General features: G+C 40.1%; 4 protein-coding genes across 4 annotated transcripts; 2 read left to right on the top strand and 2 right to left on the bottom strand.

The window, feature by feature from the left end:
- Positions 1-35: 35 nt before the first annotated feature.
- On the top strand, positions 36-3,864 carry LOC111804279 (uncharacterized). The gene is made up of 6 exons (XM_023689027.2): positions 36-1,415; positions 1,675-1,793; positions 1,859-2,386; positions 2,479-2,986; positions 3,081-3,307; positions 3,408-3,864. Exons 1-6 carry the CDS (start codon positions 423-425, stop codon positions 3,529-3,531), a joined length of 2,499 nt encoding a protein of 832 aa, XP_023544795.2. The 5' UTR covers positions 36-422; the 3' UTR covers positions 3,532-3,864.
- Positions 3,865-4,934: 1,070 nt separating this feature from the next.
- On the top strand, positions 4,935-7,180 carry GALS2 (glycosyltransferase family protein (DUF23)). Its single transcript, XM_023688599.2, has 2 exons — positions 4,935-6,288; positions 6,531-7,180. The coding sequence occupies exons 1-2, from the start codon at positions 5,129-5,131 to the stop codon at positions 6,874-6,876; spliced, it is 1,506 nt and encodes a 501-aa protein (XP_023544367.2). The 5' UTR covers positions 4,935-5,128; the 3' UTR covers positions 6,877-7,180.
- Positions 7,181-7,747: 567 nt separating this feature from the next.
- On the bottom strand, positions 7,748-8,836 carry LOC111803119 (uncharacterized). Its single transcript, XM_023687396.2, has one exon. The coding sequence runs from the start codon at positions 8,654-8,656 to the stop codon at positions 7,862-7,864; it is 795 nt and encodes a 264-aa protein (XP_023543164.2). The 5' UTR covers positions 8,657-8,836; the 3' UTR covers positions 7,748-7,861.
- A 198-nt stretch (positions 8,837-9,034) lies between these two features.
- CEST (death domain associated protein) lies at positions 9,035-15,702 on the bottom strand. The gene is made up of 6 exons (XM_023688964.2): positions 15,351-15,702; positions 15,221-15,265; positions 14,959-15,072; positions 14,165-14,245; positions 9,517-9,681; positions 9,035-9,302 (listed from the first exon to the last, which is right to left on the bottom strand). The coding sequence occupies exons 1-6, from the start codon at positions 15,615-15,617 to the stop codon at positions 9,213-9,215; spliced, it is 762 nt and encodes a 253-aa protein (XP_023544732.2). The 5' UTR covers positions 15,618-15,702; the 3' UTR covers positions 9,035-9,212.
- Between the last annotated feature and the right edge of the window lie 863 nt (positions 15,703-16,565).

Raw genomic sequence — 16,565 nt, 5'->3', positions numbered from 1 at the left:
CCAAGGTCTGGTTTTGGATTTCAATCTTAGTTATATTTGGACCGCACGCGCTCAACGGCTGAAAACCAACGTCTCCGTTTTGGTACATATTGTTCACAAAATGCAGGGCGAAGACATATTTAGGTCCACATTATTTGTTGTGGATGCTTAATTTAGGGTAGGTTGCGCGTGTGCCAGAGATTTCCATCTTACAAGCCTCAAAATGGCGTCCTCTCTTTTCGGTGCCATTCCCCTCATATCTTCCTTCCCCCACTTCCCCCCTTTCTGGATTGGTTTCTCATAATTCCGTCCCAACCAAAATGTCTTATTCCCTCTCCTTTAACGCCTTCCTTGTTCTTCATTCCATGGGGTTTTGATCCAACCAGCTCCCTCAAACATTGCTCATCCTCCGTCCCTCCTTTCCACTGGGTGACCCATTCTTCATGGCTTCTTCGGAGGTCGAAATTTCTTCCTCCGCCTCAACCTTTGGCTGCGTTCTCAGAGACCATAACCGGCGGCGAGAGCCCAATGTCACCGCCACTCATGTTGCTCGTTTTCGCAACAACCTCAAGACTTTGGTCATGGATCGCCTCAACGATTGCATCACAATCACCCCAAATCGAAATCAAAACCACAATCCCAACCCCGTCATTCCTAATTTTCGAGTCCCCAGAACCAACCATGATTCCGCTCCCAGGCGCTCCAATCCATGTCAAACTTTGTCTACCATTATTAATCACCCACAAAACAACAACAATAATAACAACCCACAAACACGAACCACCCCTACTCCTCAAACGGGTACGGACAAGAACCATTCATCAAAGCTAGGAGCATCTTCTCTCGTGCAGATATGGGAGAAGAGGCTAAATGTTTCCTCCTCTAACGTCGGTTTGAATGCGAATGCGAATGCGAACGCGACCCCTTCGGTTTGTTCGGTCAAGCAAGAGACGGAGCAGGAGCAGGAGCAGGAGCAGGAGCAGGCATGCTCGTTGGAAGCAGGGGATTTTGGCGACGAGAGGTACGATGCAGGGCTCGGGAGCGAAGACGTGTTTGCAGATTGGCATTCGAGCAGAACAAGTTCCAGTTCTCCACCCTCTTCCACGCAAAGCCAGATTTCAGATGCGAGAGAAAGGGAGAGGGTGCGCGTGGTGGATATCATTAGGAGATTGACATTGACGGCTGCAAAGCCTCCGCATTCATCTTGGGTCGAAGACAACGACCACTCCAATGAATCCTCCTCAAATCCCACTCTGATTCTGAGATACCAAGTAGAGCCCAAATGCCTTTCTCATATTTTATACTCTCCCCGAATCAGAGGACGTCAGGCCTTTGCCGATTTACTCTTGCAAATCGAGCGGGACAGGCAAAGAGAGCTCGAGACATTGGTAGAGCGTCGAGCCGTTTCAAAATTCCCCCAACGTGGCCGCATCCAGGTCCGTTTTCTCTCCATTCTTTTTGTTTTTACAATATTAATCATCTCTTCTCCATTTTTAATCACTTTCTTATCTAATCTAATCTCTATGGAGTGAATCAGTACTGTTCTACCTTACATCTTATTAAATTATCTAATCTCATAAGAACGGAAAAAAAGAAAAAAGAAAAAAGAAAAAAGAAAAAAAAAAAAAAAGAAAGAAAGACGGATGCTTGTAAAATTTGACTATTGTTGGGCATGCGGGTTGTGAGATGCTGCAGTCGCTACTTCGGCTTAAGATTTTGCAACGTGGAATGGCATTGGAAGATGAGCAGAAGCGCCCAAAATTTGTAATAACGCCTCGAGCGAATCATAGAGCTTATACCATCAGCCATCTCAGGTATAATGAATTGTAATTCAATACATACGTTAGGATTTTGGCTTTATGTGGCATGCATCCTGCAGGGAGAGATTTAGTGGAGCTGGTGAGAATGGCGCAAGAAGCCCTATTGGAGAGATGCTGGACAATAATGATGATGATAAAAACCAGTTGGATACTGATCCTCATACTCATGCCACCAACACAAAAGATAATGACAATGATAATGATAAGGATAGCAATAACCAGCAAGTGGTTGGCATTAATCCAATTCCTGAACATTTCAATGAAGAGGAAATTGAAGAAAAAGAACAAGAACCAGCACAAGAACCAGAACAAGAACAAGAAGTTGATCCTCCAAGTTCAGAGGGCAGATGGCAAGATAGGCCTAATTTGAATTTGGATTCACAAGACTCTATCAATGGATGGGAAGCAGAAGATCACAGTGAGGCAGCAGAAGAGAGTTATGATGAAAACTACTTGGGAACCAGTTACGATTGGTTTGCTGATATTTCTCGGCCTCGAAGTTATTGGGAAGACCGCAGGAAATCTTGGTATCAGCAAATGCTCGACTCCAATTCTGCCAACGAAGAAATACGTCAACTTATTGAAAGGTGTACCGTTCCATTCCTTTACTCATTTGATGCATCATCTAGCTATGTGTTGAGTTGAAATTAAGATGGTATTGAATTGTGGATGGATGCAGGAAAACAGTATCGAATTTTCTATCGAGTGAGTTTCGTGAAAGAATGGACAAGTTGATGGTGTCTCGATTAGAGCGACAAACGCAGCAAGAAGAAGAATATGATGATGGAGCGGAAGAAGAAGAAGAAGAAGAAGAAGAAGATGAAGAAGAAGATGAAGAAGAAGAAGAAGAAGAAGAAGAACTGTGGTGTTTCTCAGAAGGACACACTCAACCAAAGAGTAGTGATAACGAAGAGGAAGAAGAAGAAGAAGAAGAAGATCGTGATGAAAGAAGCTTGATTAGCAGCGCTCAATATCAAGAAGCAAGCGATGATTTGGATCAATCTGCATCTCCTTTGCAATTTCCATCCCCGTCAATATTGAGCTCATGGAGCTACCAGCTGGATAACGAGATGGGTGAAGATTCCAACAGAGGCGCATCTACTTCCTCACCCCAACCTTTCCAACCTCAATTTTCCTCCAATACCCAACGTTCTTCCCCCGTCTCAACAACCCATCATCCATCCATTGTAAGGAGCTAGAGCGGTGTTCTTGAATGTGTGTGTATATATATTATATGCATAATATGACGTTACTTACTGTGGCAATTGTTGTAAAATTCAGGAAATGGAACTGATATACGATTTAAGAGGGCACATGGAGCAATTGTACCAGGAGATGTCGGAACTGAGAAAATCCATAAAATGTTGCATGGACATGCAGCTCATGTTGCAGCACTCGATCAAGCGGCATGAAGTTGGAGGAGGAGGGAGGAAATCCAAGAAAGAGAAATCAAGAAAGCGCAAATGTTGTATTTGCTACGACATGCAGATTGACTCACTACTGTATAGGTAACTATATCTATCTATCTATATGTATGTATGTATCTTAAAAAAGTGAAAGGAGTGTGAATAATGATGATATCATATACTACCTATTGTATTGGTGCAGATGTGGACACATGTGTAGCTGTATGAAATGTGCTAAGGAATTGCAATGGAGAGGGGGAAAGTGTCCAGTTTGCGGAGCTCCGATTGAGGACGTGGTGCGGGCCTCCTTTATGGCACATTCATAGGAAGGAATAGCAACGTCCGAAGCACGAGTTCTTGCTTCAGAGGACCGTCTTCATTCTTCTTCCTCCATCAACCCGACAAAAACCACCTTCTTTTACCTCTTATCATCTCTTTGGGCCTTCTTTTACCTTTCTTTTTCAACTTCTCAACTTTGAACTGCTGCATCATGTTTATCCAAACTGCACATAACATCTTAACTACACGTTTCACTGTAAATGATTTCTACTTTGTAACCACCCCCTTTTATGTTTTCTCTTTTTCTACATATATACGTATGTTTTTTGAAAGAGAATTCTTGTAATACCGCATCATTTCAGTGAATTTCTTTACTCCCATCCCCTCTTCTCTTATGGACACCACATCATTTAATAAATATTTTGGTTTTTCAAAATCAAGCTTATAACTTCTACTTCTATATTTAATTTAGTTTAATTTTATTATTCATATTTACATCAATATGTACACCATACCTGAATCTTAATATATATGTGTATATATGTTATATTTTATATATTAATAAAAGTAAATATTATTTTTATTTAACATCATTTTTTAAATTCTTAAAAACTAAAATACTAAATGTCAAACTTAATTTCATTCCATTGTTATTGAAAATGTCATTTAACAATGATATAATGATTTAACTTTAGTTTTAAAAAACTAAACTTGCGTTTTGTTTCATAAAAAGGAATGGTTGTATTCACATTTGAAGGGGATTTTATTTTATGTCAAATTAATAGGGGTGTAAATTTTTATTACAAAAGAAGAGAGGGGTAGAAAACGCACCGACGACGCGAATCAATCCAAGGGAGGCATGCAGTGGGAAAATGAGAGAGAGGTTCCTCCCGTTACAGGTTTACAGCACAGGATTGGGTGTGGGGGCGGGGCCCAACCCCTATCACCCCGCCACCGAATCATTCTATTCCCATGTTTGCACTTCACGCCCTCCATCTACCGTCATATTTTCTTGTAGGTCCTCCTTTTACCTTTCCTACTTCTCCTCTTTTTACTATTACTATTATTATTTATTATTCATATATTGTCTCATTACTTTACTGCACTCTGTGTGCAGCTCTACTCTGGAAGATGAACGTGATTAATGGGATTGGGCGGGATTAAGGTGGAGGTTAATGAAGGTGGAGGTTAATGAAGGGTAGTAATAATGAGGTTGTGCGCTCTAATCTCGGCACTGAATTCCATTTCCGCCATTAGGGCTTTTGCCTTTACCTTTGCCTTTGCCTTTGCCTTTGCCTTTGCCTTTGCCTTTGCCTTTGCCTTTGCCTTTTCCAATAACACAACAATTCCAAGTCCAAGGTCCAACTCCTATTTGTATTTTACCTTTTTCCTTTTCGACATTCTCTCTCTCTCTCTCTCTCTCTCTCTCTCTCTCTCTCTCTCTCAATTTTTTGCTTTCCTTTTTACAGTTCACATATTCAATAATATCGCATCCAACCTTTCTCCACTCTCCCTCCCTCCTTTCACTCTTTGCTTCCCTAAATCCCAACTGGATTGTGGGGTGTGGATTCGCATCATCTCTCCGCTCCGCTCTGCTCTGCTCCTTCCATCAGAGCAGATTCCCTTCTTTCTCTCTCTCCTACCATGGCGAAAGACCGAGAAAGGAGGATGTATGTCGGAGTTATTTTTAACTATGCTGCAGAGCTCAAGTTTTTTCTTTCCGCTCTCCTCCTCCTCTGTGCTCTCGCTACTATCCTCCAGTTCCTTCCTTCTCGTTTCACCCTCTCCATCTCCGATCTCCGATCCTGCTCCGCCACCCAAGATTCCCCTTCTTCTTCTTCTTCTTCTTCTCTATCGGCAACACTCCATTCTTCCATACCCCCTCCCAGCCCCCACCCTTCCACCTCCCTCCCCACAGATCAGCTTCTTCCCAATGGCATTCTCAGGCGCGTTTTTCGTCCTTACGGTGCCGCCGCGTATAACTTCATCACCATGGGTGCTTACAGAGGCGGCGTCGACAATTTCGCCATCGTCGGTTTAGCCTCCAAGCCTCTTCACGTCTTTGGACATCCCACATACCAATGCCAGTGGATTCCTCTCCTCCACCCCTCCAATCCCATCAACGCCTCCGCCTTCAAGATCCTTCCCGATTGGGGCTATGGTCGTGTTTACACCGTCGTCGTCGTCAATTGTACTTTCCCTCACCCTGTTAATGCTGACAACCAGGGTGGAAAATTGCTCCTTTATGCCTCCACTTCCGGCGGCGGAGACCGCAACTTCAACCTCACCGACACCATTGAGGTGTTGACAGAAAGTCCCGGAGGAATGAACGCTTCCCTTTTCACATCCAGCCCCAAATACGACTATCTCTACTGTGGGTCGTCTCTGTATGGGAACTTGAGCCCCCAGAGGGTGAGAGAGTGGCTGGCCTACCATATCAGGCTGTTCGGGGTCAGATCCCACTTCGTAATACACGATGCAGGTGGGGTTCACGAGGAAGTGCTCCAGGTTTTGAAGCCATGGATGGAATTGGGTTATGTGACGTTGCAGGACATCAGGGAGGAGGAGAGGTTCGATGGATACTACCACAACCAATTCATGGTGGTGAATGATTGTTTGCATCGCTACAAGTTTATGGCCAAGTGGATGTTCTTCTTCGACATTGACGAGTTCATCTACGTGCCGCCCAAAAGCACCATAAAATCAGTTCTAGATTCGCTTTCAGACTACGCCCAGTTTACAATTGAGCAAATGCCCATGAATAGCAAGACGTGTCTCACTGAAGATGCGGGGAGAACCTACAGGTACGAATTATTATACGATGCTGTAATGTGAATTCTGTGCATAGACGCAAAAAGAGTGCGTGATTAGGGGGATGATAGTTTTTTGATGCTGATATTAGTTTAGTTTGGGGAAATTGCGTTGATTGCATATAGAGAATGGTAACATGTTTAGATAACAATAGTAGTGGATTAAGTTGGCATTGTAGAATATGTATGAAGATAATGAATGAATGAATGAATGGATATGGTTGGCTTGGTTGCAGGAAATGGGGGTTTGAAAAGCTTGTATACAAGGACGTGAAAAGGGGAATAAGGAGGGACCGAAAGTACGCAGTACAGCCGCGGAGGGTGTTTGCGACGGGGGTGCACATGTCGGAGAATGTAGCTGGGAAGACCACACACAAGACGGAGGGCAAAATCAAATACTTCCACTACCATGGCACCATTGCCCACCGAAGGGAGCCCTGCCGCTCCCTTTCCAATCTAACCCAACTCACTCTCGACGACACCCCCTTTCTTCTGGATACCACCATGCGTCTCGTCGCTCCTGCCGTCAAGAGGTTCGAGCTCAAAATGATCGGTTCCAGGTTACAGGCCACGCGCCAGTGATGAACCACAACCATTCATTCTCATTTCTCCTAATTTCCGCTCTGCTTCCTTTCTCTTCGTCAGTGATCAACCGGTTCCAGGTTCCAGGTTGCAGGTTGGAGCTCGAAATGATCGGTTCCAGGTTACAGCTCACTCCGACTGTATATTATATAAAAATTCATATATAATTTGGGGCACCAGTAGAAGAGGGGGAATTGGGTTTATTCTTATTTGTTACCCACTTCTTGTAATTATTTTTCTACACTTTTTTTTGTGCTTATATTACATTTTTGCATCACAAATAAAACACAGTTTATTATTATTATATATAACAGGCTGATGTGGAGGTGGTCGTGTCGGCAAGGAAATTTTGGGCATAGAATTCAATTATTTTTAGATGGGATTTGTTTAATCATGGATTTAATTTTAGTTATAGAAAGTAGGGAAAGTTGTGGGTCCGAATAATTACATTGTTTCTACAACAACTAGAATGGGTTAATAAATAATAATAATTGAGCAAACAAAGGCAGAGTTTTGGTATGCTATGTCACTTTCCCAAGCAAAAATGGGTGTACCTCACTTACTCACACTCGCATGTGATCTGGAATATTCCTTTTTTCTTTTTTAAAAAATAATAATAATAATTTATGAATGTCTTTTCTACTCGATCTGTAATCGGGTCCGAATTCAAGGAATCCCAGGTTAAGCTTTCTTTTCTGGTTTCTTATAATCATTCTTTCTATTTCCCACCAAAATTCCCATTTCAAGTATTTAATACGTGTTTCAATTAAATGTTTTATTTAATATCTTGAATTTGTATGAAAATGTTATTCAGTGATTTAACATCAGCAAAAGAGAATATCAAGAACAACAATAATAAAACATTACTGCGTGGACTGGAAGAGTAAGACAATTGAATTATTGGTGTAGCGTCCTTTTGTGTAACAAACTTTGATTTGAACATTTGAAAAAGAAATGAAATTGAATAGTGTGTGCGATGAAAAAATCAATGGGCCTCCAAAAGAGCATTGAACTCTTCTCTGGCTCTGCGCAAGCGTGGGGTAATGACGCAGGGAGATGCATCTCCCGATTCCTCCGCCAATTTTGCTTTGGTCCACACAGGAAGATGATGAACTCCCACCCCATCTCTATCGAATACAAACGCGGTCTGTGCTGGTGATTGTGTTCGTGCACCCACGCTGTTCCTTATCAATTCCATTGGCAGGTCAAAATAAAGGCTCCCCATCCCTGACATCGATTCCCCATCTTCATGAGCCACCATGCCCGACGAAGCCCACGAGCCACATTCGAATTTTTCCAAAGAAACTCGACTGTGACTTATGGAAATGGATATACACCCACCTCCCTCCTCACCTTCCTCTACCTCTTCCTTTCTCTCTTCCTTCCCTTTCCCAACCTTAAACCCCAACCCTCCCAGCACTGGTAGCAACAAGCACAGTGCCCCACATCTGAAACGCCTCGCTTTCCCCTCCTCTGTTTTGTGCTTATGCCCTTTCTCCCATATCATTACTCTATTCTCAATAAGACCATGCGGCAGTGCCTTACCCCTTCCTTCACCACAGGATTTGCTCCGATTCAGCCCCCGCCCCCCATCATGGACTTTCTTTTTTGCTGCCGCACCACTGCCCAACGGAGGGGATGAATAAGCCGAGTTGGGGGCACTGTAGCTTTCCAACTTGAATTGCGTTGACACCTCAATAACCACATCCTCAACGAGTTCGTACCTTCTGCCAGTGGTGCCAACAGATAAAGGTTCTAATTTATCAGCAATGGCAGGCATACTGCAGTTTGATTGAAATTGTTGTCTTGGAATGGAATGGAAGGCCTTTAAACTTCAACCAACAACAAGACAACACATGGACGTGGTGGGCAGTCTGTTTAGTAATGATTTGCATGTTCTTCGCCTTCCTTTTTCTAATTCCCACCACCGTTGACTTGGATATAACATGCAAGCAGCAAGGAAATATGACGGTTTTTGTTTTAATATTTAACGGTTGACGTATTAAAAAAAAAAAAAAAATGCATCGAAGCAATTCGTGGAAAGTATGAGGACTTATACCACTCACTCTGCCCACTATGCAATGCAACAAATGAGGTATTAGTCGCACTCTTTATCAGGTAATTTTATTCCGTGATCAAGCGCCATAACGGCAAGAGAGAAACTTAAAAGACGTGGTTCAGCATTTAATAATTCCCATCTTATAAATTCATCAATAACTCATTCTGGCCCTTACTTGGAATTGAATGTATAACAAACTCTCGTAGTCGCGAAGGGTCAGAAACAACCACCACAGTCGGCAATCATCAGCCACGTCTATTGCCACATAGTAGAAGCACTATTGAAGAGAATTGTAGAACAGGATTAGAACTACTGAGATGCCAATTATCACTGGAAACGCTGTCACTATGTACAGTGCTCCATATCCCTGCATCAAATCAATTTTAGATTCCTCATCAGCAATGGTGTAATATCATGCAAAATTTTCTTTTCACGATTTTGACTCTCAGTTACCATTAACAAAATTCCAGTACACTCCTAACCGCATTGAAGTGACAAATCCATAATATCTGGAGTGAATTATCAAAATAAATAAGTTGGACTAAAAGTAGTGTATCTGATGATGGGCAAAGAAAACAAACCACGGCTGCAGGCACTTCTGGGTCCTCACTCAAGTCGGCATCTTCAAGCTCAGCTGCAGTATCCCAATCAATGTTGAGTCTCTTTGCAGCCTCTCGAGGATTCACGCCCGTGTCTGTGACATTAGCATATAAAGATTTACTGCGTTTCTTCTTAGGTGCCTCAACCTACACGTACGAGTAACATAATCAACGAGGATAGAAGAAAAATGTCAAGAAAATCTAAAGTGGAGCCAAAACCATGCGAAACGTGTTAGGATCGCACAACAACGCACACGCTCGATCTAGATGATCACAAAGAGAAGGATAGAGAGAATTGCAAGGAGAACTCTGGCTAAAAAGGATTTTTTATTGATGACTTCAGGTACAACGAGAGTACAGAAAATAGAAAAGTACATTTCAAAGCGGATATATATATGGTTCAGTCTACTAAATATAGCTTTACCAGATTTAACCATCTACTATATATAGCTTCACCATATATGACTTTACCAAATATAGCCATTGACCAACCTATAAATACACGTAGCAGACTCCATAACTCAACAAAAAACAAAGATATAATATAAACAGCAGAAATAAAAATCCCCACGACTTGTTTGAACCAGAAATTTGTTTCCATATTTGGGAAGTGGACAAGAAGACACCATTTCTCATAATTACATTAGACAATAGTTAATACTTTGCTTAAGTTGTTATTCAATCCATGGGGTTAATGAAAGCTCAGGCATTCATGGCTAAGCATGTATGCACAATCATGCATATAAGACAAAAGTAATCAGTCAAACCCAATAATTATACGTATGTATATTTATTTTAGAAAAAATGAGGGTCGAACCCAATAATTAGAAGTATGTATATTTATTTTTAAAAAATGATTTAGGTATTTTAGGTATAAAGATACTCAGATATCAGATATTTTAGGAAAATGATTAAGATATATAGGAATAATTTGTCTAGCCTCTACTATAAATACTCCACCATACACGGTTTTCGTCCCAAGAAATCCAAAGCACAGAGTGTGAGTGTTTACCAAAAAGAATTTGTTCAACAATCTGGTATCAGAGTGAGTGTAGGTTGTATGTTTGGAATTCTTAGTATGCTCTATGGTTGCAACTCTGTTTAATCTTCCCATCAAAGATGATTTCTTGAGATTCTTAGTGAGTGAGTTTCTTTGTGTCTTGAGTAATTCGTGACTACGCAAGTTTTGTGTCGAAAGAACTTATTTGGTATTATTGAGGTATAGCCAACATGGGGTGATTTTTACATCGTTGGAGGAATCAAGAAACTTAACAACAACCACAACAAGTGGGCAACATGCATGATGACTTATTTAAAGAACAAGACCTTTGTGAGGTCGTTGGCGGGAGTGAAACAACGCTGCAAGAGGATGATTTTAATTGTGCCTTGCGCAAACGAAGAATCAAAGCAGACAGAGTAATGTTTGCCTTGAAAACCACTATTGGAGAAGAGATGTTAGAACACATTTGGGATGACAAGACAACGAAAGAAGTATAGGACATGTTCGTGATATTTTTCTCAAAGAAGAGCGATACGAGACTACAACTTCTGGAGAACGAGCTCTTATCAATTTTACAACGTGACTTGACGATTTCTCAGTACTTCCACAGGGTCAAGTCGATCTGCCAGGAGATTACTTAACTAGACCCAAAGTCTGTCATTGGAGAAGCTCGAATGAAGAGTATCATTATCCACAGATTGCAACTAGAATATAGAAGTTTCGTTATTGCTATACAAATATAGTTTGCTCAACCATCACTCCTAGAGTTTAAAAATTTGCTAGCCAGCCAAGAAGTCATGACTAGCCAGCCAAGAAGTCATGACTAAACAAATGGGAGACATCACATAAGGTGAAGAATAAGCACTCTACACAAGTGAAAGTCGGAGTAACAATAAACCGTCTACCAAACATGGATACAAAAATGGTGACAAAGAAAGAAGCCATCAAGGAACTGCACAATCGAGGAGGAGAAGGGCCACATGTCTAGGGATTATTGGTCCAAGTGAGACTAATGTTGGTGAACAAGAAGTGACTCAATCAAGTGAACTCGGTGAAAAATACATGACACATCAACAACTTAGACGGTAAAAAAAGAATCCAAAAGCTAAATCAAAAGTATGTCAATACTTCTATTATAGGACAAAATTAAGAAGCTAGAGACGTATGAAGAAGCATCACAAAATATGGCTTGGCAGCAGACAATGGAGTAAGAAATTATAGCCTTTAGCAAAATCAAATTTGGGAACTAGTGCCAAGACGAGGTGATATGAACCAAGATACATCAATCATACAATATACTTCAATGAAGATGTGAAGAAAAGGTTGTCAAAATTATCAAAAGATGTTTCAACTCATGCTACATTGAAGAAGAATGAAGTTTGATTGTTGTAAATTTTGGGTGGGTTACAATTTAGAGTGATTGTATTTTAAGATTTTTTAGGTTACATTTACATAATGGCTATTAAGTATGAATGTTAGAACTCTTGGAATGCATTTAGTAGTTTCATTTTGAGGCTATAAAAAGCCATGTAGGTTGTATTTGTAAGGAAAATATAGTAAAAGAATCATTTGTGCTTTTCTTTAGCCAATGGCTAAGTTTCTTTGCAATTCTATGTAGTTTAAATTGCATGTAGAATCATTCAAGCTCGACATGATCAATCTTGCTTGTGGAGTGATTCAAATCTCAAACAAGTGTTTGAGATATTTGATTAACAAGAGTCATTCAAGCTAGACATAATCGATCTTGCTTGTGGAGTGATTCGAATCTCAAACAATGTTCTTGCCTTGAGATATTCGATCAACAAGGTAATCCGAATCTTACTCTCCTTGTAATTGATTTCCTTATCTTATCACGAGGAGATATCAAACTCATCTCTTACAAGTGTCTGTCAGATGGATCAATCGAGAGATACAAGACTCAACATGTAGCTCGAGAGTTTTCTCAACGATATGGATTAGACTATGATGAGACATTTAGTCCAGTGGCAAAAATCACTATTGTACAGCTTCCTCCCGCACTTATGGTAAATAAAGATTGAAAATTATGGGAGATTAACGTCAAGAATGTTTTCTTACCTGGAGAGTTGGACTGGGAGATCTACATGAACCAACCAAATGGATTTGAAAATGGAGTTGGAGTCATTGGTCAGTACATGCAAAGTCCAAAGAAGCGTCATTTGGATGCGGCTCGACGGATCTCGAGATATGTCAAAGGTAGAATCAATTATGATCTTTTGTACAAAAGAAGCAAAGACTGCAAGCTAGCTAGATACAGTGATGCTAACTATGCAAGATATCATGATACTCAAAGATCAAGCACCGGGTATGTGTTCAAGCTCGGTTTGAGAACAATTTCTTGGTGTAGCAAAAGACAACCAACAGTATCATTGTCGACTACAAAAGCGGAGTGCAGAGCAGCGGTTGGAGCAGCTCAAGAAAATACATGGCTGAAACTCTTAACGGAGGATTTGTATTAGAAAATTGACTCTCTTATACCACACTTCATTGCGACATCCAATTTGTGGTTCGCTTAGCAGAGCATTTAAGATTTTATGCCAGAAGAAAGCATGTGGAGGTGCATTACCATTTTATTAGAGAGAACGTCAAAGAAGGATACGGATGACCAAGTGACAAACTTGTTTACAAGAGAGCTAAATACTGACAAATGTGAGGGTTTTCGCTATCAGCTCAACATGGCAACAAATGAGGACTAATGCGAAGGGGAAGTTAAAATATTATCACTAGCCCAATAGGACCAAGGCCAATAATTGAACGAGCCCATTAAGAAAATGATTGAGGTATTATAGGAATAAAAATATCTAGATATTTTAAGAAAATGATTAAGGTATTATAAGAATAAAAATAACTAACTAATTTAGGAAAAAAGATTTAGATATTTGAATAATAAATTGTCTAGCCTTTACTATTAATACTCATCCACCCTACCATCCTTTCCATCCCAATCAATCCCAGGAAAAGCACACATAGTTAGTTATTCCTCACGTAAAGTTGGCTATTCCTCACGTATTTATCTGGGATTAAGCTATTCCTCACGTATTTCTCTGAGAAATCCCGCCCTTATTTCTAAATGAAAACTTGGTGATAATTGGAATTGTTTGAAGTGTCATGGAGAAATTTTTTGAATCACAATCAAAATATCACTAGAAAAGTAGTATTAAAACGGCCTCGGAGAATTACTTTTTCTGTTATTGCCCATTATCCATCGACATCTCCTCGTCAATCCAATAGCCATGATCTCCATTGATCATACTAAGGTTCTCTCTCTTCATCTATCTATTCACAGACAGGGCTATTACTGTAGACCAAATGATGATTGGTATTGGCCATACAACAGCAAACTACAGTATTTAGAGCCAAAACAATAGTAAATAGTCAGAAGACCCATCAGCCTCTGCATTCTAGAATAAAGACGATTTAGCGCCATCACATTTAATCACCAAAACAATTTGTAATTAGCGTTTTACTCTCAGCAGGATAGCATTATTATGTGAGAAGTTGAAGTCCAACCAAATATAGCCTCAAGTCTAATTTTAAAAAAGTTTTACTATATGAGGCCAAGCACGAAGTTTCAAAATTTTCAAAACTCGAACGACAAATAACAGGTAATACCTCCAAATTGGGCCAATTGGTCATCTCTTCAGCAAGCATTTGGAGAGCTGCTCTATTTTTCGGGAACTTTCCTTCATTGACCTAGTATAATAACAAATGAAAGTGAATACTAACAATACAAAATAATACTAAACTTCACGACAGAGGCTACTACTACGATTCTCTTTCTGCTCTACCACATCTCCTTTTTCCTGTGTCTATGTTAGTTATATTACTTAGCTACATCAAAGCTAACATCCGCATCGATTGGAGGGGCAACATGTTAGAAACCATGACCTCCACAATGGTATGATATTGTCCACTTTGAGCATAAGCTCTCGTGGCTTTGCTTTTGGTTTCTCCAAAAGGCCTCATACCAATGGACATGTATTCCTTACTTATAAACACATGATCATCCCGTTAAATAGCTAATGTGGGACTCCCTCCCAACAATCTTCAACACAACATGGAGGGCAACAAGGGTATACATGTCACATGTACGGCAATAAGACTCACATTATTTTTTTTTATAAATGCAGTTTGAACTTTGTAAGATAAAGAAATGTCAATAGACAGTAGGCACATCAATTGTAAGAAATTTAATTTCATCTATACTTTATCAGAAGAAGCTATCTACATTCGTTAAATTCATCAAATACTTTTAAGAATCCGCTCCCTCGTTTTTCCAATCTTCTCTAGCTACATATAATTGCCTGATTTCAGATCAAGATTGTAAACATCACACGTGAATATATGCCTTGAAATTGTGAACCTCATCATCAAATATTAAAATTTAAGAACCTAAAATTTCTCACTTCTTCAAGAGTGATAGCTAAATCATCCCTTGTTGGGGCATCCTCGTCGTCAATTCCAAGTAATCTCCTGCGTTCAACTTCCCGGGGGTCTTCAATCATCACGGTAAGTTTAACCTACTAAATTCAAGAATATGAAATGAAAGAGAGGAATAAGGTGAATAAGCTAAAATAGTAACAAAAAGAAAGCATAGAGTATAAAGAAAATAATGCAGAATAAACTATAGTAATCGAGAATTGTATAAAACACAAACTGGTGTGTCACCTCATTGAAGAGCATGTCTCTATTTTTCTTGAGAAGTTCCAAGACCTGGAGGAGGCAGCCAAGAAAAGCTTGTTAAAGAATTAGAAGCGAGAAGAAAGAAGGGATGCTTTAGAAGAAAGAGACAGCAGACCCTTTGAATCTGACGAATGTATTCTAGGTCTTGGGCGTCTGGCTGTTCATCTTCGGTAGACGATGATTGACTCAATTGGGTATTTTCCTTGCCAACGCAGCCCACAACCCGTCGATTGCGGCTACTTGAAACAGGAAGATGGTGGCGAGACGCATAATTGGGAAGGGGAAGATGGCGGAAACAACGAGAAGCTTTGTAATTGTGCTTGATAGACGAAGGAGAAGGGGACAGGGGGAAGTGACGGAGTTGAAGAGCCATGACTTCCATTATTATCTGCAGATTATAGAGATTGAACAACAGACTGTAGTAATATCTGGTAACGGGTCTTCGCGTTCACTTGGCATTTTAGGGGAAATTGTGCTGAAAAGGAAAAAAAAAAAAAAAAACAAACAATAATAAAATAACATGTTTGTTAGACCGTGGTTTTTTTAACGTTGAAGAGGTGAAATTACTTTTTCTTGGATTACAATTCCGTCCTTTCCTTCTCTATCTTCTCCTATTGAGCACCCAAAACAATCGGATTGAACAGTGGAATAGATGCCTTTTAGCATGTGGTTCTAAAAAAAGTTACCCAAAATAAAATAAATTTTTTAAAAAAATCTTAGCTTAAAATTTCCACCTTCTAGATTAAATTAAACACCAATGAAAACTCTCAATCACTCATTGTACTATCTCAAAAAAAAAAAAAAAAAAGTATGGAGAGATATGAATTGAATGTTAAACTATGTTCATACCCCGACAAGAGTGACTAGATATTGAAGGAAATTATTATATGGCTTAGGACATTATGGACAAAGAAACATTTGTTGGTTGTCATCACCCTCATTAAGTTGCTTGAATAATTGTCGATAAATTTCTACATAACACATAGATAGGATACTTTTAGACCAACTTCTTTGCCCTCCACCTAAGTTGCGCAGGAAAGGCCCAAAGTCTATCCCAAGGAATAGTGAAGCTTCATAGGGTTTGCGGGTACTTCGCATCTTCATAGACATGCCTATTTTACCGCGCCTCTCTCTTAGACAGTGCCCAGATCGTTACGCCTTTCATGCGGGTCGGAACTTACCCGACAAATAATTTTTCTACCTTAGGACAATTATAGTTATGCCCACAGTTCACCAGAAATTCGGTCGCCTGCTCCCCTGTCATCAAGTCACAAACTTCCTAAACCTTCCGACATTAGGCAGGCATCAACACACATATATGGTGTTACAA

The sequence above is a fragment of the Cucurbita pepo genome, chromosome 10 (genome assembly GCF_057944985.1).
Source record: "Cucurbita pepo subsp. pepo isolate OVF chromosome 10, ASM5794498v1, whole genome shotgun sequence".
In the NCBI taxonomy this organism is placed as follows: Eukaryota; Viridiplantae; Streptophyta; class Magnoliopsida; order Cucurbitales; family Cucurbitaceae; genus Cucurbita; species Cucurbita pepo.
Note: the sequence above shows the minus strand (reverse complement) of the source record. Positions and strands in the feature narration are given on the sequence as shown.

Coding starts and splice junctions, on each gene's coding strand:
- CEST (XM_023688964.2), bottom strand. CDS start 15,617: ATGGAAGTCATGGCTCTTCAACTCCGTCACTTCCCCCTGTCCCCTTCT. Junction 15,073..15,220: donor GAGACATGCTCTTCAATGAG/GTGACACACCAG, acceptor TGAATTTAGTAG/GTTAAACTTACCGTGATGAT. Junction 14,246..14,958: donor TAGCTATCACTCTTGAAGAA/GTGAGAAATTTT, acceptor TTATTATACTAG/GTCAATGAAGGAAAGTTCCC.
- LOC111803119 (XM_023687396.2), bottom strand. CDS start 8,656: ATGCCTGCCATTGCTGATAAATTAGAACCTTTATCTGTTGGCACCACT.
- LOC111804279 (XM_023689027.2), top strand. CDS start 423: ATGGCTTCTTCGGAGGTCGAAATTTCTTCCTCCGCCTCAACCTTTGGC. Junction 2,987..3,080: donor CAACCCATCATCCATCCATT/GTAAGGAGCTAG, acceptor TGTAAAATTCAG/GAAATGGAACTGATATACGA. Junction 3,308..3,407: donor ATTGACTCACTACTGTATAG/GTAACTATATCT, acceptor GTATTGGTGCAG/ATGTGGACACATGTGTAGCT.
- GALS2 (XM_023688599.2), top strand. CDS start 5,129: ATGGCGAAAGACCGAGAAAGGAGGATGTATGTCGGAGTTATTTTTAAC. Junction 6,289..6,530: donor GATGCGGGGAGAACCTACAG/GTACGAATTATT, acceptor GCTTGGTTGCAG/GAAATGGGGGTTTGAAAAGC.